We start from the raw sequence: 22,958 nt of genomic DNA on the forward strand, positions 1-22,958 counted from the left end.
TTTTATTTTTTCGATGCTGGAGATCAAATACTTTTTTTTCCAATATTTAACACTATAATGTAAGGGGAAACTCTTGATTCAGAATAATTTTTTTTTATCATCTGTATGACCATTTTTTTTTTTTATCAAATTGGGGATCGGAATATTTCCATTTCCACCCCACCCCCCTTTTGAAGACAAATGGTTGTTCCCTTACCCCTAGAAAAATTGTCCAAAAATTTTGAATTCAGTTCTACGTAATGAACATTTAAATGACATATAGTTTACAAGTGGGAACAAATCTTATGTACAGGTAGCTAAACAAGGTGTATGGATCTCACAAACATGTTTAACCCCGCCGCATTTTTGCGCCTGTCCCAAGTCAGGAGCCTCTGGCCTTTGTTAGTCTTGTATTATTTTTATATTAGTTTCTTGTGTACAATTTGGAAATTAGTATGGCGTTCATTATCACTGAACTAGTATATATTTGTTTAGGGGCCAGCTGAAGGACGCCTCCGGGTGCGGGAATTTCTCGCGACATTGAAGACCTGTTGGTGACCTTCTGCTGTTGTTTTTTATTTGGTCGGGTTGTTGTCTCTTTGACACATTACCCATTTCCATTCTCAATTTTATGAGAACAAATGTAATGTGAAACTAGTGTACAGTACACTAAACTAATTGTAAACATGTTTACTCTACACGGCGTTTGGTGTGAACACGGCCTAAGGCAGATGTGAACACACTGATGTACACACTTCAAATGATGCACTGCAAATTTAACAGTTTACTTTAGAAAACTTTTTAAGTTATGGATGTTCGCTTCGCATGTTTTGGATTCATAAAACTTTGGATAATAATTCCCTCTCAATATATACTAGTGTTATAAAAAGCTTGTTATTTTGAAACTTAGTAGCAACTAGCAAATCTCCTTAAGGTCAAAGATGTGAACAAGAACAGATCATCTTGTGGCCTATAACAAAACTCATACCATATAGTTACCTACAAAAGACCTTGGGGTATCAAAATGTGAAATAATTAAAAAGATGATACAAACAGCCTGATGTAGGTTAATGAGTTGACATTTTATATTTTTTCAGATGAATAGGACAACATTTTTTTTTTATTTTTTCATGTTTTTAAAGGGTCATGAATTTTGCCAAAACTTTCCAAATTTACAGGGGCACTAGCTACGAGATATATAAAACATTAAAAGTATAATTTTTTTTGTTTAATCATTAATGAAAGTGAAAAAGTGAAATAACAACATGCTTTTATCAACTAAAATGGTTCAATTTTGTCAAGTACAGCTAATAAACATTGATAATGAGTTATTCACTTGCAAGTGAAAGATTCAACCTTTTGTAAATCTGTATTCATGTGAACTCCATTTTGACCCCCTAGAAAGAGATAGAATAACGCATGCATTGTCTGTGTACGCATGTGTATGGTTATTTAAAGGAATAGAATGTCAACATTGAAAGTGAAACAAAGGTAAATAACTTGATTAACTGATTCGATCCATACAGAATCATTCTTATAAAGGTAAAAAGACGATAAACAAAAAATATAAACTACAATACAAAATTAAACAGACCTATAAAAATCCAATTGCACAAGTTGCTTAATCTATTTATAGAATTATATGGTTGCTTATATGGTCATGGAAGGTCAACTTGATAGTTAATTAGATGACATCTTAGCTTAAATTCACACGAAACGAAGCTACATCTTATTGAGACCATGTCCTGTACATTGTTTATTTTATACTTTGATAGTTTGGAAAAATGTTTTATTTTGTTATGAATAAAATATGAAAATTTGAGTCAAATTGGTGAACATGAATTTGGCTGCTAGTGCCCCTTTAAGTGTTGAATTATTTTTTAATTTAAAAAATAGTTTTAAGATTTTACAATACATGTACCATTTTAATTTGTGTAGATGTGAAGAGAGAACCAAACCAGGATGTGAGAATCCATTAACATTACCAGAATGTGCAAAGATATTTAAATGTCTGCAAGATGATTTTTATGAAGAGTACAAGATGTATGACCTAGCTTCATTATCAGTAGCCCTTGTGTTTCCTATGGTATGTACAATGAAATGAATAAAACCGAATTTACTAAAATAAGAATGTCAAAGATATTTTTTTTAAAGTCACAGACTGATGTAGTGTTCTGAGTGAGTAACTCTGTGGAAGTAAGAATATACTTGAAAATATCCCAATCTGATTAGATTAAAGATGAAATGGAAATTCACACCTAAGTCATCAGTAATAACAGTTTCACAATTCACCATATTAAAGAGGTAAATCATTCAATCTTCCTGTAGGCAGGGGACAATATTTGCATAAACAATGCCATTAAAATGGTTTCTTGTTGATGATGAAATAACCTATAGTTCATACATTAGTCATTGAAGTTCTTTTTGCTTCATTTTCTTTATCTTACCCATAATGATATGATGGTTTATTCAAACAAAGAACTTTAAAGATTGCACTTACTATTCAAAAACTAGATACAAGTTTGTGACTCCAAAGTCTAAATGATTTTTGGTGGAAGAAGACTTCAAATCTTCTGAAGGCCAATGGTGCGGACTTTAAAATCATGAATCCTCTGTATGCCGCATTTGTTTCTGTGTATTACAATTTCATAACAACTTCTGATTCCAACACTGATTTTAACACATGATTATGCATCTGAATCATTTAATTTGTAAATTAGGATTGTAAAACAATCACTATCGTAAATATGTACCCTTTTATTTATGTTAATTATTAGATTTTATCTCATCTACATGGACGTTATTTGGTACTTGAAACCGGATGTTTTTACTGTAGATATTTGTAGTAAGCATGTGTGAATTTGGTATCGGGACAACTCACCCTGTTTACCTCCTTCTGAATAATTTATTGCAATATAAATATAAATCCCTTTTGACAAGAGAAATCTGACTTTTGTCAGAAATCACATGTGGTGGCCATATTGGTTTGTTTACAAATTTGATAAGAAGCCTCTAGAACCATATGACCTAAACATAAATAGTCTTCCGAAAACGTAAACTTTATGCAATACTATTTTATCAATCATGATTATTTTCATTAATTTGAATTTGATTATTTAAAGAAATAAAATTATAACAATTACAATTTTAGATTAGAGATTCTTCACAGACATGCTTTGATCTATTTATAGCCATATTAGTTTGAAAATGTAAATAATGGATATTAATTTGTTTACTAAACAAGTAAAGACAAACTATGGATGGAAGATAATAATTCACATAAACATTTCAAGACATTTGATTTATTTTGATAAATATAGGATTTAAAAACTGCAATTGCAAACAAATTTCATCATTACATAATCAGCTGATAATTTTTTACGCAACCATCATGGTGATGTTACTGATAAAAATCACTCCATCAATCCTCCAGCCCTTTCACATATTAAGCAATAGATCTACTTATTATTGCAGAATATTCCATGACTATACATTCATCGTCTAATTGAATATATCGGGTAATCAGATATTTTTAGCTGACATTTTGGGTATCAGATTGGCCGTAGTCTACTGTACTACCATAAAGAAAGATTTTTTTTTAGATTTTTAACTTAAAAGTGGGAAAATTTATTATATTTGGAACAACTTTTCTAAATGAGGGGTCAAATTAATAAAGAAGATATAAGTTTAGAAACATCACACAATTTTTGACATGTTTTGACCAGTTAATACTTAATAGATCTTGGGGAAAAGTTTCATCAAATAATATGAATATAAAGGTGCTCATTTTTTACAGTGGGTTGTAATGTTCTTCCAATGAGGGTTAACCCTCATTTAGAGTGTTGTTCCCAACCTGTTAAAGGTCCATCTTTGTGCATAATTCAAAATTGGAAATTTCAACAAGCATCAAATATTCTTCGTAAAATAAATAAACCCTGATCTGCTAGCTACTTGTTCATCTTTTCTACCGATTTGATAACTAGAATCATGCAAACAGACTTAAGAAAAAGGCATGTAAGTTCATCATACAAATATGACACTCTTTCTAGACAATCCATATCATGCAAAATACTTTGCTACAAATTGTAACGTTTAAAATTGTTGTTGCACACTAAAAAAAACCATGGGAACTTTCAAAAGTTGGCGGGTTTGTAACAAGTCTTACTATCTTTATGTCCCATTTATGGGCATTATGTTTTCTGGTCTGTCCGTCCGTCCTACTTCAGGTTAAAGTTTTTGGTCAAGGTAGTTTTTGATGAAGTTGAAATCCAATCAACTTGAAACTTAGTACACATGTGTTCCTTATGATATGAACTTTCTTATTTTACTGCCAAATTAAAGATTTCACCTAAATTTCACAGTCCTCTGAACATTGAAAATGATTGTACGGATGGGAAATCCTTACTTATGACACCTTCTTGTTTGAAGAAAAAAAAATACATCATAACGATAATGGAACAAAGCAGGCTGGGTTAGTGGGGCTGCTTTTATGGTAATTCAAATTACCTTTTATTCACCTTCTTCCACCTCAGAGTTATCAGCTCTTTGATTAAATGTTTTATTTGACAGGTTAAAGATTTCTTTAAAGACTGGGACCCCTGGAAAGATCCTAGTCATGGAGTAACCACCATCAAGGAATGGCAGTATGTACTGGAAGATTATAACAATAAATACAACACAAGTCTACATAATATGAATATATTCCAAAGATTGTTGTGGGATATCTGGTTGCCATTTGTTAGAACAGCCATATTGTAAGTTCATGTTATTTACACATTTTCTTTTTTTCACTAGTATCTCTTCATAGTTGAAAACTAGATAGTACCTAAGGATAGTTTAGAAGACTAAAAATTACACTAATTCCCTAAGATTACAACATTACAACTTAGAAACCTGAAAACAATTTGTGTAGGATGTTAAACTCTAAATTGTGGTGGGATTTAACTAGCTGTTTATATGCTCTCATCATAAAGAATTCAGCATGCGTGATATATATATGTACAACATGTAACAGGGGAGATAACTAAGACTTTATAGAATTCAGCATGTGTGATATATATATATGTATAACATGTAACAGGGGAGATAACTAAGACTTTATAGAATTCAGCATGTGATATATATATATATATATAACATGTAACAGGGGAGATAACTAAGACTTTATAGAATTCAGCATGTGAGATATATATATGTACAACATGTAACAGGGGAGATAACTAAGACTTTATAGAATTCAGCATGTGAGATATATATATGTAAATAACATGTAACAGGGGAGATAACTAAGACTTTATAGAATTCAGCATGTGATATATATATATGTATAACATGTAACAGGGGAGATAACTAAGACTTTATAGAATTCAGCATGTGAGATATATATACATGTATAACATGTAACAGGGGAGATAACTAAGACTTTATAGAATTCAGCATGTGAGATATATATATATATGCATAACATGTAACAGGGGAGATAACTAAGACTTTATAGAATTCAGCATGTGATATATATATATGTATAACATGTAACGGGGGAGATAACTAAGACTTTATAGAATTCAGCATGTGAGATATATATATGTACAACATGTAACAGGGGAGATAACTAAGACTATAGAATTCAGCATGTGAGATATATATATGTATAACATGTAACAGGGGAGATAACTAAGACTTTATAGAATTCAGCATGTGATATATATATATATATGTACAACATGTAACAAGGGAGATAACTAAGACTTTATAGAATTCAGCATGTGATATATATATATATATGTACAACATGTAACAGGGGAGATAACTAAGACTTTATAGAATTCAGCATGTGAGAGATATATATGTATAACATGTAACAGGGGAGATAACTAAGACTATAGAATTCAGCATGTGAGATATATATATGTATAACATGTAACAGGGGAGAAAACTAAGACTTTATAGAATTCAGCATGTGTGATATATATATGTATAACATGTAACAGGAGAGATAACTAAGACTTTATAGAATTCAGCATGTGTGATATATATATGTATAACATGTAACAGGGGAGATAACTAAGACTTTATAGAATTCAGCATGTGATATATATATATATATATGTACATCATGTAACAGGTGAAATAACTAATACTTTATAGAATTCAGCATGTGAGATATATATATGTATAACATGTAACAGGGGAGATAACTAAGACTTCATAGAATTCAGCATGTGGATTTAAAAAACTCATACGTAAGTATGAGAAGATGTAAAAGAAACTCATAGGTCAGCATGAGTAGTATAAATGCAACCCATACGTCAGCATGGGTACAAATTAAGACCTCATACGTCAGCATGAGAAAGTAAAAAGAAAATCATACGTCAGCATGAAAAGTAAATAAGAGCTCATACGTAAGCATGAGAAAATATAAAAGAAACCCAAACGTCAGCTTGAGTAGTATAAAAAAAACTCGTACGTCAGCATGAGTAGTGAAAAAACAAGAAAATCATACGTTAGCACGAGTAGTATTAACGCAATCCATACGTCAGCATGGGTACAAATTAAGACCTCATACGTCAGTATGAGAAAGTAAAAAGAAAATCATACGTCAGCATGAAAAGTAAATAAGAGCTCATACGTAAGCATGAGTAAATATAAAAGAAACCCAAACGTCAGCTTGAGTAGTATGAAAGAAACTCATACGTCAGCATGAGTAGAGAATAAAAGAAAATATACATCAGTATAAACAAAAAACAAAAAAAATAATACAAAAATTAAGATCATAAAATTACAGGTATATGTTCATGTATATACAACAATAGTAATGACTACTAAATAGTCCCCAGAGGCACTGGCAACAAAAGGAGAGAGGTGGGGAGGGTGGCGGAAATTTAAAATATGAAAATCCAATCAAAATGTAATGAAAATATCTGATGACAAAAGGGGCACTGCTATTGATCCAAGAGCAGCAATATAGATGACGTATATCCCAAAGTAATTTGAAAATGAGGCTAACATGATAAAGAGGTACAAATGGGGAAAACCTCTCTTTGATAAAACTAAGTTAATCCTTTATATAAACATCAATTATCCAAATAATTGTTAATTTATATTCATCCTTAAAATAGACAGAGATGGAAATAACGTTATTGTTGAAGACTGTATTTGACCTTAATAAGTCTTAAGTTTCCAAGACAGAACTATCTCACTGATGTATACCTTGCATCTCTTTTGATATCCAATATTGTGATAAGTAACTCTATGTGTTGTTTTTCAATGTGGAATATAATTATCCTCAGACTAAATAAAGATCCAGTGCTAATAAAACTATTTATTAAAACTAATATATAATATGAAAAAAGAAATTACATTGGAAAAACTGGGGACTAACAGCTGCATACACATAATAAACATTAAGAGTTATCCCCCTTTTAACATATAAATGAAAATTAATATATACAGAAAACTTGGGGGATAAGATAAAATTTGATGATAAAAGTATACAATTTTATCGAAAAGTCCAAATACAGATGCGAAGCAGCTGTAGCCCCAAGTTTAATTCTCCTTTTATTGCCAGTACAAAAGTTTAAGACAAGGAAATTGATGAAACTAACTGATTTTGAGCTTGTTGAATTACTTTAGGGCTGGTATGAATATACCTAGTATAACAATCTGATGACCACCTGCCTAAAGTTTTAATTAAGTGGTCTTCTAATCTTACTTCCTGTGCTGTTGTTGCTGCTCCAATTCTGAAAGAATGCCCATTATAATTTTTGCTTTCAAGGCCTAAATTTTCTAAAATAATTTTGACATGTTTAATAAAAATTTGTCTACTTAAAGGATTGCCATCATCAGAGACAAACAGGGCATCAGATGTAATACTTGACATTTTCTTTCGAAGAGACAAATAATTTTTAATAGCAAAGCAAGGACAAATAGTGTGTCCACTTTTGTATAAGGGTAAAGTGACACCTTGTCTGAAAGGATCTGTTTTTGATTTTTTCAAATGTAATAAAATGTGATCTTCAAAAATTGCTAAATCACCAACACACAAATGTGTTTCTGAATCAAAGTTGCTAAGTATAGTGAACTCTCCACAACGCAAAAAAGCAAAAAAAGCTACAACACAAGCTGCTTCTAACATAACATTGTTAAAAAGACTGAAAAAATTGTTTCTCAATAGCATAACCATTTTATACAACAAAGACATAGTAATTGGCAATCTAGGCCTTTTTACACAACCTTTCTGCTTCTTTTTTAAACCATTTAAAATAGATTGTAAACATAATAATGGCTTGCCATATTGTTCTAAAGGACTAAATCCTGCATATTGCAAGTAATAATATCTTATACCACATAAATACAGTTTAATAGTACTATATTTTAAGCTTTTATGTTCATCGCAAAAGGCAACAAATCTCATTAACAAAGTTTCTGAAACCGGCGGCATTTCATTTGAAGTCCAGAATGATCCCTGTAGTAAGGAGAACTTCTTATATAAGTCAAAACCTGTAGTGTAATGCGATCTTGTACTGTCTGCTACAGAATACTTCCATAATGTCTCTACTGAGCTGTCCAGAGAATGTCTGAAAGCTGTGGGCAAGGAGTGGCTGTTGCTTCTGCTAGAGGCGCTAAAAGTCTGAACTTGTTCATCTGTAAACGAGACAATGCATCAGCAATTACATTAGATTTTCCCGGTAAATGTTCACTATAAACAGCAAAGTTATAAGTTGCAGCACACATTGTAAGTTTACGCATTAATTTCATAATGTTTGTTTCTTTCGATCGACCTTTAGCAATAATGTGGACTGTTGCTTAATTGTCACAATAAAATAGAATCCTTTTTCCACACCACTCCTTACCCCATAGAACAGCTGCAACAACTATAGGATAAAGTTCCAAAAAGGCCATAGAAGCGGCAAAGTCAGATTTGCATGGTAAATTGTCGGGCCAACGGTCACAAAACCATTTATGATGGTAATATCCACCAAATCCTATTAAAGAGGACGCGTCTGTATAAAGCATCATATCTGCTGCTCTAGTTAAAGTCTTTTCATAAAAGAAATTGATACCATTCCAATTTTTCAAAAAAGATAACCACATATATAAATCAGCTTTGCACTCTTTGTTTAAATGAACATGATAAAAACTCTCTTTGACAGATGACATTAACTTGTACAAATAACTAACAAAAGAGCGTCCTGGAAGAATAACTCTAGTTGCAAAATTTAAATGTCCAAGCAACTGTTCAAGTTCTTTCCTAGTACAGGACTTTTTACTTAAAATTAAAGTTATAAAATCTGTAATTCTATTTACTTTGTCTTGAGGCAATCTAGCTTGCATATTTACAGTGTCTAATACAATGCCTAAATATTCTAATACACAAGAAGGACCAACAGTCTTTTTCTTTGATAAAGGAATACTTAATTTGTTGAAAATTAAAGAAAGTAAAGCCATTGTTCTTTCTCCACAAACAGTAGGCCTATCAACTGTCAAAAAATCATCTAAAAGATGAAAAATTACATTAATGTTATAATTATGTTTGGCTATCCAACATATACTTCTTGACAACATATCGAATAACTTAGGACTAGATTGACAACTAGAAAGGAAGTCTTACATAATGATAATAAAAATTATGCCATTTAAAACAAAATAAATGCCATTGGGAAGGTAAAATACCCAATTGTTTAAACACATCGCAGACATCTACCTTACAACAAATGCTATTAAAACCATAATCTTGAATTGCATTGATTGCATCGTCAACTTTAATGTAACTAAGTGAACATAAATCTTTGTCTATCAAATCATTCACACTATCATGATCACAGCTGTTGTGAGGCGAGGAAAGATCCAATATAAGTCTTTTCTTAAAAGAATATTTATGTACTGCTATTCCGATTGGACTAACCCTATAAACAGAAAAAGGGGGGTGTAAAAAAGGTCCCTGAATGAAGCCTTTAACCAATTCATCTTGAATTAGAGCAGTAACTGAATCTGGATCTTTCCTTGCTGACAAAGCATTTTTACATTCATAAGTAGAAATATTAATGTCAGAAACTAACATATCAAAACCATATCTAACACTGTTACACAGTAAGCTAACAAAGTTTCTGTCGGGGTGGTTTCTTAGCTCAAATTTTAACTGGTCACAATTTATAGGTGAAGAGGTTGTAAAGTCGGAAGGTAGTCATTTTTTAGGTTGAGATTTACTGCTTGCTTTAACTGAGTTTATATCGTTGTGTTGATAACCTTCTTTGTAGTTTTGACAAGTAGCTTTGCCATGTGTTTTACTTTTACACGTTTTACAAGCATGAACATATTTACAATAAGGTTTAGTGCAACCTTTAAATCCATTGAAATTGTTGCAGACGGGTAAACCATCTACAAAAATGACATCACGGCCAAGAGAATCAGGTGTATTTCTAGATGAATTAGAATTTCTTTGTGGCTGAAAATTTTGTTGCTGTACACTACACATAACGGTGGAGTGGGTTGTTGAGTGACACTTTCTACATGTGTTGATCTTGGAACCTGCACATACCATATTGCGTAAATCTGAGTCCCCTTTTGACCAATCTATTTTTATGTTGTGCTGAATTAGCATGACGGCACATTTAGCTGAGAACATTTTATGATATTCATAAAAACAGTCTGGCCAGATGTTTGCTGTTTCAATGATGTGTGACAAGTATAAGTCTAACTCCTCGTTTCTGTTAGGGAAAGCTGTACCCATAATACGTTTGTAACGCCCAAAGGCAGTTACAAATTCGTCCATTGATAAATTTCTCTGGAGTCTTACATCAGATTCCTTATTCTTTTTCATAGTAGAGTGTTCATAGTTAGGAATTAATAATATATTTAGATTGACATCTTTACCTGTAATGATATCGTTCCGTAGTTCGGGGGAAACCATGTCAACAGCTGAAAACGATGAAGCTGGGAATCCGAATTTTCCTGGAGTTGATGAATTAGCAGAATAAACGGGAATAGTGGAATTAAAAGACGGCGCAATGCCTAGGGAAGTTGAACCATGTCCTAAAGCCGTTGATAGATTGAAACTTGGCTGTAACTGCTCTCCTTGTTTATTCATTTGTTGCATAGATTGCTGGCATAGTTGAATTGTATTCATCAAGAGGTTTTGCATGTTTACATTTTGATTGTTATTGTTTACGGTTGCGTGCGCAGATGCAGCAGTGGGCGGAAGCTGAGGAATTGCGTGCGCATAAGATGTAGACGGCGTAGCAATCTCCTGTTGAACGGTTGAAATAGGAGTTGTGTGAACATCGCGATCGGAAGTATGTATGTCAATAGAATCACGTATAGTAGCATCACTTACGTTTAAAGAATAGTTTCCATCAGAAACTGTATTCCGTTCAGCTAAATTATCGGAATTGTCAATCGTAGCGGAACTATTTTTTGTTTGATTGTCCAAATACAGTCTTCTTAAACTACTGTTTGATAAATTTCCGGTAATCTTGATCCCTATTTTACTGAGGGCAGCCTTAAGTTGAGATGAAGTCCAATTAGAAGGATTTTGGTCATCTAATGTTTCTGTTTGAACACGACTTGCCGATTTCCTCCTTGTAGCCATTTTGATTCCACAAGGAACGTTGTTAATTATAAGAAAAGACAGTTACCATGAATTCGTTTTAAAGTCTTAGATCACACAGAATGATGTACTAATATCCATTATTCAGTATATATAATCCAATCAAATTTAAAATATGAAAATCCAATCAAAATGTAATGAAAATATCTGATGACAAAAGGGGCACTGCTATTGATCCAAGAGCAGCAATATAGATGACGTATATCCCAAAGTAATTTGAAAATGAGGCTAACATGATAAAGAGGTACAAATGGGAAAAACCTCTCTTTGATAAAACTAAGTTAATCCTTTATATAAACATCAATTATCCAAATAATTGTTAATATAACATGTAACAGGGGAGATAACTAAGACTTTATAGAATTCAGCATGTGTGATATATATATGTATAACATGTAACAGGGGAGATAACTAAGACTATAGAATTCAGCATGTGATATATATATATATATATATATGTACAACATGTAACAGGGGAGATAACTAAGACTATAGAATTCAGCATGTGAGATATATATATGTATAACATGTAACAGGGGAGATAACTAAGACTTTATAGAATTCAGCATGTGTGATATATATATGTATAACATGTAACAGGGGAGATAACTAAGACTTTATAGAATTCAGCATGTGTGATATATATATGTATAACATGTGACAGGGGAGATAACTAAGACTATAGAATTCAGCATGTGATATATATATATATGTAGAACATGTAACAGGGGAGATAACTAAGACTTTATAGAATTCAGCATGTGAGATATATATATGTATAACATGTAACAGGGGAGATAACTAAGACTTTATAGAATTCAGCATGTGATATATATATATATTTACAACATGTAACAGGAGAGATAACTAAGACTTTATAGAATTCAGCATGTGATATATATATATATGTACAACATGTAACAGGGGAGATAACTAAGACTATAGAATTCAGCATGTGAGATAACTAAGACTATAGAATTCAGCATGTGAGATATATATATGTATAACATGTGACAGGGGAGATAACTAAGACTATAGAATTCAGCATGTGATATATATATATATGTAGAACATGTAACAGGGGAGATAACTAAGACTTTATAGAATTCAGCATGTGAGATATATATATGTATAACATGTAACAGGGGAGATAACTAAGACTTTATAGAATTCAGCATGTGATATATATATATATATATATGTATAACATGTAACAGGGGAGATAACTAAGACTTTATAGAATTCAGCATGTGATATATATATATATGTATAACATGTAACAGGGGAGATAACTAAGACTTTATAGAATTCAGCATGTGATATATATATATTTACAACATGTAACAGGAGAGATAACTAAGACTTTATAGCATTCAGCATGTGATATATATATATATGTACAACATGTAACAGGGGAGATAACTAAGACTTTATAGAATTCAGCATGTGATATATATATATGTATAACATGTAACAGGGGAGATAACTAAGACTTTATAGAATTCAGCATGTGATATATATATATATGTATAACATGTAACAGGGGAGATAACTAAGACTATAGAATTCAGCATGTGAGATAACTAAGACTATAGAATTCAGCATGTGAGATAACTAAGACTATAGAATTCAGCATGTGAGATATATATATGTATAACATGTAACAGGGGAGATAACTAAGACTTTATAGAATTCAGCATGTGTGATATATATATGTATAACATGTAACAGGGGAGATAACTAAGACTTTATAGAATTCAGCTTGTGTGATATATATATGTATAACATGTAACAGGGGAGATAACTAAGACTTTATAGAATTCAGCATGTGAGATATATATATGTATAACAAGTAACAGGGGAGATAACTAAGACTTTATAGAATTCAGCATGTGTGATATATATATGTATAACATGTAACAGGGGAGATAACTAAGACTTTATAGAATTCAGCATGTGAGATATATATATGTATAACATGTAACAGGGGAGATAACTAAGACTTCATAGAATTCAGCATGTGTGATATATATATGTATAACATGTAACAGGGGAGATAACTAAGATTTTATAGAATTCAGCATGTGAGATATATATATGTAAAACATGTAACAGGGGAGATAACTAAGACTTTATAGAATTCAGCATGTGTGATATAAATATGTATAACATGTAACAGGGGAGATAACTAAGACTTTATAGAATTCAGCATGTGAGATATATATATGTATAACATGTAACAGGGGAGATAACAAAGACTTTATAGAATTCAGCATGTGTGATATATATATGTATAACATGTAACAGGGGAGATAACTAAGACTTTATAGAATTCAGCATGTGAGATATATATATGTTTAACATGTAACAGGGGAGATAACTAAGACTTTATAGAATTCAGCATGTGATATATATATATATATGTACAACATGTAACAGGGGAGATAACTAAGACTTTATAGAATTCAGCATGTGATATATATATATATATGTACAACATGTAACAGGGGAGATAACTAAGACTTTATAGAATTCAGCATGTGATATATATATATGTATAACATGTAACAGGGGAGATAACTAAGACTTTATAGAATTCAGCATGTGTGATATATATATGTATAACATGTAACAGGGGAGATAACTAAGACTTTATAGAATTCAGCATGTGAGATATATATATGTACAACATGTAACAGGGGAGATAACTAAGACTTTATAGAATTCAGCATGTGAGATATATATATGTATAACATGTAACAGGGGAGATAACTAAGACTTTATAGAATTCAGCATGTGATATATATATATGTATAACATGTAACAGGGGAGATAACTTAGACTTTATAGAATCTTAAGGTAGATTCATGGTTTACCGCCATCTTGGAATGTACAATCACAGTACAAAATCGGTAGTGTTATTTGACTAAATCTACAAATTTGGAGACAGATTTGTAATTTAATGGTTAGAATGTTTATTAATATTAAGAAAACTTGTTAATTAATTGTTTTATTTAAAACATTTTAACAAATATCAAATATTTTGGTTTTTAAAATCAATGTTTTCAAATGAGCCATTTAAGAGAGGATAACTCTTTCAGTACAAAATTTATAATGGGCTAATAGGGATTTTTTTTATTTTTACTTGTAGCAGGAAAACAAGTTTGGTGACACTATGTTTTCTTTTTATTTTCTTAAAACATATTATGAAACCTATCTTCTCACAATTTATTTCAAAATTCTGTCTCATAGATTTTTGTTTCTGCACACTTATGTGTTTTTTCGTGAACAAACTAACCAAATTATGTCAATTTTCAACGACTCATAGCTTGAAAAATAACTTGGTGACCTATACTTTTTATTACTTTTTTGATAAAAGCATAAATTTTTCATTTTGGCAAATTATAAAAAAATTCTGTCTCAAAAAATATATACTTATGATCTACCTTAAATCATGATAAATGTCTATCACTATGTTTTGAATAATATCCCTAACAAAACTTTTATTTTTTTTAAATTTAGACTTTTGTTACCTCAGAAATAGATTACCTTAGCTGTATTTAGCCTTTTTTTAGTCGAGTGTCACTGATTAGCCTTCTGTTGACGAAACAAGTGTCTGGTGCAAATACAAAATTTCATTCCTGGTATCTGTGATGAGTTTAACTAAAACATATAAAATACAAAAAATTATGACTTGCTCAATAGTGCAAAATAGAAATAATTTATGTTTCCTTAAAGTAGATTCATGGTATACTGCCATCTTGGGTTGTACTATCACAGTACACAATTAGTCTAGTTATTTGCCCAAATCTGTAAATGTGTAGACTGATTTGCAATTTTATTGGTTAAACTGTGTATTTATACATGAAGAAAATATGCTGATTTATTGCATTATCCAAAATAATTAGACAAATGCTAAACATTTGTGTTCAAGAATCATTTTTTTTCAACTAAGCCATTTAATGGGAGATAACTCTTTAAAGGGAAACTTCGCAAAAAAATCAAAAATTGATATTATGTTCATTCTGTATAAAAATGCTCAAATTCATAGATATTAAAGTTTTATTCTGCTAGATAAGCGATCACCATTGATTTTAAATTTAGAGTATCAATTCTCTACGATCCGCCATTTTGTCTTCTTTCCCGATGAATAAAAACGATATGTCTATAAACCACAAAGAAACAAAACTACAGTAACCGATGTAGTCGTAATTGCGTGTCGATTTCTTGTCAATCGTACGGTTGTTTTATCCGACTAACTAACTTGATACGGAACATATTCTTACTTTTTTTAAATTACCATGGTCTGTTGTTTTTAAACTGTTGATATTGGAATTTGGTGAAAAGTCAAAGTTGAAATCATAAATAAGTGTTCCGTGAAAATTGTTTTCGAAAATCTAATTTGTTCATAATTCTTTAAAGTAATAAACTTTTTTCAAATATATTTTGATCTTCCCTCATCTGATCACCAGCATGGCTAAAGGTATTACTTCCAAAGGTATTGTGAGGGGTGTGAGGTGACACGTCCAGGTATTCAAGCGATTTCCTGTCGGGCTTGCAAGTTCATGCATCGTTTCACTTCTGCAGGTATTGATCAGTGTACACGGCTGATAACTTATAACTTTCCATTTTGAACTATCAGATGTATAATATACAACTCTGTCTTACTTGTCATTACTAAACTCATACGCTTGTTTATAAATAACATTTCTGGTGTAAAGAATATAATTCATAAAAATATAAATAATACCCTAAAAATAAGATTTGATGAAATTAAAATCTATTTAAATATTTTTTCCAAGGGTGAATTTGGGAAAATGTAATATATAGTCATTGTCAATTGTGAAGGACAGATTGGAACAGACCAGAAATATTGATATAAAAAAATGTACGCACTTGCCGACGATTCGTTTATACGACTGGATAGAAAGTTACGGAACTATAGCGCAATTTAAAATATATACATGTATACATTGAACATAAGAAAAAAAATTTAATTTGAATAAATAGGGGTAAAAGTGTTGTAAATAGACTAGTCCACGTATGCCAACAGTATGTAATCATCGAATGTCGATAGACTATTGTATACCAGAAGAAGAAGAGAACCAATTTGAATTAAATACAGGTCGATGTATAACTTTTGCTTTGGTTCATTGAAGCTGTGGACATAGTAAAATCACAGATTTATATTTCAATAAGATTGTTCTCGAACAAAGGAAGGAATTCGTCATTACAATTGTTATATATGCCACTGGACGAACACTAATTATCCCCAGGGGATGTGAAGATTTTGCTGGGAAATTTAAGTATCAAAGTTTCAAATTAATTTCGGGATTTATTTTCTTTCTTGGTATTCAATAACAGAAAAAAGAATAAATTACTTGTTCGCTAAATAGGGGTATTCTTGTCAGATAAAAGACTTTTACCGTAGTTATATTTAAAAAATAGGGAAATATGACATTAAATTGGTTCTGTCTTTTTTTTTAAACATCGTTAAAAAGATGTGTGTCTAAGGTGAACGCCACAAGAACCCTGTAATACTAGTACGAGAGTATAGCATGTAAACATTCCTTCTCAATAATATGGTTGTATTGGAAATCTTTTCATACAGATTGACAACTCATTTTCCGATATGCATGTAATATTTGCCACATGACGCCCATAGTTCTTTCTACCATCATCATCTTATTCTTTGATATTGCTGTAAACATCGATGGTTCACACCCAAACAAAATGGCAGTCATGGACCTTCAGAGCTTCTCCGTGTTACACTTGTGAAATATATAGACTAAATTTCTGTATTGAAATGAATCTACATCTCACAAACAGGATTTTCAAATAACGATTTTGAGTAATCACATTACAAACCAATATAAATGTATGGCAAGATATAACCATGAAGGAATTTAGTTTTTGTCAGACGCAAGAACTCATCACTATATCATAAACGTATACGTATATATATGCATACAGGTTCAAATATCAAGAACAAGCGGTCGATGTCGATAGTCTGTTTTCTAACTGTTCAGAGTTAGACATATCACTTGTTCATTCTTGGAAGCCTTCATATTCCCCGTCTAATGATGGGAACTCTTTCTGAGTGTGTTGACTATAAATGCTTGTATGGTAATTCTGTCGTTTATTTGTACAAGCGGTTGCATTTCCTCTCCTTTCCCAACAAACAAACGAACGAAACGCCACTAGTCTGATTTCTCTGGAGCTCATCCTCAATGGCTCTTATACGTCAAGAAACTTACATGTATACTAATAATGATTGTTTCAAGAACAACGATGTATGGACGAATTATTATAAATTCGTCAATATCAGTTATGCATGACTAAAATATAACTTTTATTACAACTACTGTATTACTTATTTGGATTAATGACGGCTATCATGTTCAACATTGCACAAATATTATCATAGAATTTTTAAAAAAATCCTCAAAAATCCTCAAAAGAAATAATGCCTTAGCTTAGATAATTGGTATTCTTTTCACAAAAAGTTCGTGTGAATGATTGTCAAATGAATTTAATTATGTAAGAATAAAATGTTAAAAAGAAACTAAAAAAAAATCATGCATGTTGTATGTTGTATTTTTTTGTCAATTAAAAACTTTAAAATTGCAATAGTTTTATTAGCATTTAAACACAGCCAGATTTGAATACAAGTTAAGAAATTCCGTTAAAGTCAATGATATCAAACAGATGTACAATGGTATATCAAATTGGGTAATATTGCATTTAGTTTTTATTAAAGATTAAAACTACTATTTTTTGCTTCATATTTGAATCTTTACGCCAATTGCCGCTAAGAAAGTAATCAAAAATTGTTTCCTTTTATTTTTATACACTTTCGGAATTACGAATCTGAATTTTATTTTCAATTAATTTACACAATTTAATTATTGTATCTTTATTCTCATCGTGTATTAAATCTTAGTGTATTAACATCGTGACAGCATACTCTTTCTAATACTTTCTGTTTATCCTTTCCAAATAACAACATTTATACCTGTGTACGCTTGAACTCACACCTGCGGCTAAATAGCTACAAGGTAAACGAATTGACCTCAAGCAGAAATATACAGTGACCTTTACAAAATAATATACACACTCTGCTCATACATTAGTTGCATTGAAATGATTATCAAAACAATAACGGTAAATAGAACTGAAATATTTTATATATCAGTAAAAATGTTCAATAAATTAAATGTATTCAAAAACATTTACTAGAGATAATTTTATAGCAGTTTAATTCAATCAATACAAAACGGTATATGCATATTCATTTTCGTTCATTCTTATATTGTGGTTAATAACTACGACCATTCGTCAGCTGTGCGCTTTTAATTACGTATATTGTCGATAAGCTATAAGAGTTAAACAGATTTTATTTTTTCCCAGAATTCAATAAATCGGGCTAATACGTCACGACCCACTCGAGAATTCAACCAAAAAAGTTACAAATACTTGATTTTCTCCGTTATTAGAAGGAATATAAAACTTTGCAAATGTGTTTTTTATGTTAAGATGAACATAATTAGATGATAAGTAAAAAATCGCGGAATTTCCCTTTAAGTAAAAATTGAAACTGGACTGATTGGGAAATTTTACAATTTTACTTGTAGCAAGAAACCAAGTTTGGTGACACCAATTTTTATTTTCGTAAAACAAATAAAACATGTCTTCTCACAATTTATTTCAAAATTTTATCTCATAGATTTCTTTTTATGCACAAAAATGTGTTTTTATGCCCCATTTATGCCCCTATTAATTGGTTTTGGCTTTTAACTAGCTGTCAGTAACTGCGAGTACTCTCAAATCGTATTTTCTTGTTAATTCGACCTGTTGATACTGTTTATAATGTTTTTTTGTCATTTTTTATTCATATGGATCTTGGCTGTATACCAGCTTTGATTATTTGTAATATCTTCAATTTTTCACTTATTCTTACAACATTTGTATAAACTTCAAGATTATAAAAAAACGGTTTTTTTCTAAAGTGAACATTGATTGGTTAAATATTTCTCAGTGTGTTTGAATTTGTTTGATAGCCTTTTGGTCATGACTGTTTGTCTCTAATATTTAATTAACTGTGCATTTGTATTCAGATATCGCAGATCAAATTTATTCGTTCTTTGTGTAATTACGTTTTTTGATTGAGTTAAGTCTGCTAATTGATATTTTATCGTATGTTTTTATATGTTGTGATGTTATGCTATTGTTTCAGAAAAAGGGAGAAGGTTTGGGCCCATTAAAACGTTTAATCCCGCTGCAAATGTTTGCACCTGTCCTAAGTCAGGAATCTGATGTACAGTAGTTGTCGTTTGTTTATGTAATATATACGTGTTTCTCGTTTTGTTTATATAGATTAGACCGTTGGTTTTCCCGTTTGAATGGTTTTACACTAGTAATTTTGGGGCCCTTTATAGCTTGTTGTTCGGTGTGAGCCAAGGCTCCGTGTTGAAGGCCGTACTTTAACCTATAATGGTTTAATTTTTAAATTGTTATTTGGATGGAGAGTTGTCTCATTGGCACTCACACCACATCTTCCTATATCTATTATGTTTTCTGGTCTGTGTGTCCATCTGTCCATTCGTTTGTTCTTTCTTTCTTCCGTCTGTTTAGCCTGCTTCAGGTTAAAGTTTTGGTTGAGGTAGTTTTTGATGAAGTAGAGGTCCAATTTATTTGAAACTAACACATGTTCCCTATGATATGATCTTTCTAATTTTAATGCCAAATTAGGGATTTCCCCCGATTTTCACGATCCACTGAACATAGCAAATGATAGTGCGGATGGGGAATTCGTGTACTGGGGACACATTCTTGTTTCATGATCATTCTAAGCAAATTTAGACTCCTAGCTTGATGAAAAACAGCACGGTGACCCATCCTTTTTATTATATTTTTGAAAGAGCATTAGTAAAATCTTCATTTTGACAAAGTATACGAAAATTCTATCTTGGGGAATATATACCGATGATCAACCGTAAAAGAAGATATTTCTTTTTGTAAACACAGTTTGGAATGGTATAGCACAGAGATATTTACTACATGTACTACATTGTATATTTATTGACTGGGTATGAGTGGAATAGTAAGTTTGTTGTCCCGAGGAGCAATTATTGTCCTGAGGCATAGCTGGGGGCAATAATTGTATCTGAGGGACAATAAACTTACTATTCCATTAATATCTAGTCATTAAGTGTTTTATTATATCTAAAAAGACAAAGACAATAAATGGCAGTGATAAATCAACTATTGTTATATTATAAAGAAGAAACCAAACCATAATGTTTACTTCATAGATATATTCAAATGCTCAGTTTGTCTTGCACTGACGTCAATCCTATACTGGATACAATAGGTAAGACATGATGTTGTTACTCCCGCGTTATTTTCGAAGTCCTCTACCCCTGTAGCTGCATTTAAAATTTTGCGAAATATAATGACGCTTGTAGTCAAATAGTTTCACTCAGGTCCAAATTCCAATAGTTGGAAATTTTTTACTGGTCCAATAGTTCAAAGCTTGTAATTTGCAAAATAGTGAAAATGTTGTGTACTTATTTTTATAGAAAATGTTAACTGAGGTATAATAATTATATATGAATATGATTTTTTTTAGATCCCTCAATCAAAATGGACTGTTTTAGAACAGATAAGTTGACTTCTAAAATTTTCATTATTGAAGTGTACTTTCTTGAAATAATTATACAGTTGTATTTCTACAAGAATTTAAAAGATGGAAATAAAATAAGCTACTAAAGTTGTATATATATATGCATTTTCTATTTTATTCAAAATTAATTTGATAAAGATTTAAAATTTGTTTATTCAAACTGGCAATTGAGTACAAATAAAACATTTCATTTCTTTATGCCTTCAGAAAATGGAATCCAAGAAATTATGATCCTCCAATTGAATTGTTAGAGACATGGAAACCAGTTGTACCATCCTGGATGATGGAAAACATCATAGATCAACTGGTTCTGCCTCGAATTCTTCAGGAAGTGGAGAACTGGAACCCCCTTACTGATCCTGTACCACTACATTCATGGCTTCATCCATGGTTACCTCTTATGGGAGATAAACTGGAGCCCTGTTATCCTCCAATCAGACATAAACTTGCAAATGCTCTTACTAATTGGCATCCCTCAGACAGTTCGGCTAAAGTTATTCTTCAGCCATGGTTAAAAGTGTTCAAACCTGGTCATACAGAAGCTTTTCTTGTTAAACATATTTTACCTAAACTTGGCATGTGTATGCAGGAGCTTGTAATTAATCCTCATCAGCAGATGCTAGGTAAATATTTAAATTAGAATTTGTCTTCTTGTTCAATTCATGCAGCAAAAAGATATAGGAAGATGTGGTATGAGTGATAATGAGACAACTCTCTGTCCAAGTAACAATTTATAAAAGTAAACCATCATAGGTCAAGGTACAGCCTTCAACACAGAGCTTTGGCTCACACCGAACAGCCAGCTATAAAGGACTCCAAAAATTACTATTGTAAAACCATTCAAATGGGAAAGCCAACAGTCTAATCTTTATAAACCATTGATACATTTTAAGACAACCAGTAAAAATTATACAATATTGGAACTTCTGGATAGAATGACTTCTTATTTGGTAAGCAGATTGACAGTGATGAATTGTAACATGGACATCTCAAACACCTGTTTACCTTGTTAACCAATAAGATGGTCAACTAAATTGTAAAGTAAACATTTTAACTTGAAAATATATACTAGTTGTCATATATATGATGATCAATTATAAGTTTATTTTGAAAACTATTCAAAAATTTATTACAGAAATTAACATTTTTGGTTTTTGTAGAGTCTTGGCATTGGGTAATGTCATGGAGTGATGTTATACCTATAAAACATATGATGGCTATGCTAGAAAGGACATTCTTCCCTAAATGGTTACAGGTTTTATGTACATGGATGTCCAACATGCCAAATTATGAGGAGATTACTAAATGGTATTTAGGATGGAAATCATTGTTTTCAGAGGAATACAGAAACTACCCACCTATTACAGGTAAGTTAAGTAAAGGTGGTGAAAAAGTTTTGGGTCAATTTTGGACAATTGTATTTTCATTCCTGAAAATTTTGGAACCCAGAAATATAATACAAAACTAAGATGTTTTAGGAAAGATTATAGTCTGCACAAGTAGAGAAATATGCAAAAGTAAAATTAGGGTAACACCTCAAGTAGTACAATCTCTCTTTAAAAGTTGGAGTGATGTAATGTGCTCAAGAAGAGTAAGAATCAGATAATGTTGGCGTCATTTCATGTTATATGTCATTTGACTGGTAATGCATAATTTTATGCATAAGGTGAAACAATATTTTCAATAGTA

General features: G+C 31.3%; 2 protein-coding genes across 3 annotated transcripts in view; one reads left to right on the top strand and one right to left on the bottom strand.

Annotated features, from left to right (window-relative positions):
• Window positions 1-22,958, top strand: part of LOC134686975 (tuftelin-interacting protein 11-like) — a 60,374-nt gene that overhangs the window by 23,059 nt on the left and 14,357 nt on the right. For both annotated transcript variants that reach the window (XM_063546872.1, XM_063546873.1), the window contains 4 exons: window positions 1,918-2,065; window positions 4,549-4,733; window positions 21,477-21,892; window positions 22,430-22,636. In XM_063546872.1, the coding sequence (XP_063402942.1) occupies window positions 1,918-2,065; window positions 4,549-4,733; window positions 21,477-21,892; window positions 22,430-22,636 (956 nt within the window). The remainder of the gene's footprint in view (window positions 1-1,917; window positions 2,066-4,548; window positions 4,734-21,476; window positions 21,893-22,429; window positions 22,637-22,958) is intronic.
• Window positions 7,108-11,859, bottom strand: LOC134686976 (uncharacterized). Its single transcript, XM_063546874.1, has 2 exons — window positions 10,852-11,859; window positions 7,108-8,622 (listed from the first exon to the last, which is right to left on the bottom strand). The coding sequence occupies exons 1-2, from the start codon at window positions 11,564-11,566 to the stop codon at window positions 7,556-7,558; spliced, it is 1,782 nt and encodes a 593-aa protein (XP_063402944.1). The 5' UTR covers window positions 11,567-11,859; the 3' UTR covers window positions 7,108-7,555.

Source organism: Mytilus trossulus, chromosome 10 (genome assembly GCF_036588685.1).
Source record: "Mytilus trossulus isolate FHL-02 chromosome 10, PNRI_Mtr1.1.1.hap1, whole genome shotgun sequence".
Classification (NCBI taxonomy): Eukaryota; Metazoa; Mollusca; class Bivalvia; order Mytilida; family Mytilidae; genus Mytilus; species Mytilus trossulus.

Bases quoted from the DNA above. Each gene is read 5' to 3' on its own strand.
- LOC134686976 (XM_063546874.1), bottom strand. From the start codon at position 11,566: ATGGCTACAAGGAGGAAATCGGCAAGTCGTGTTCAAACAGAAACATTA. The intron at 8,623-10,851 runs GTAAAGATGTCA...TCTCGTTTACAG, and splicing joins ACGGAACGATATCATTACAG to ATGAACAAGTTCAGACTTTT.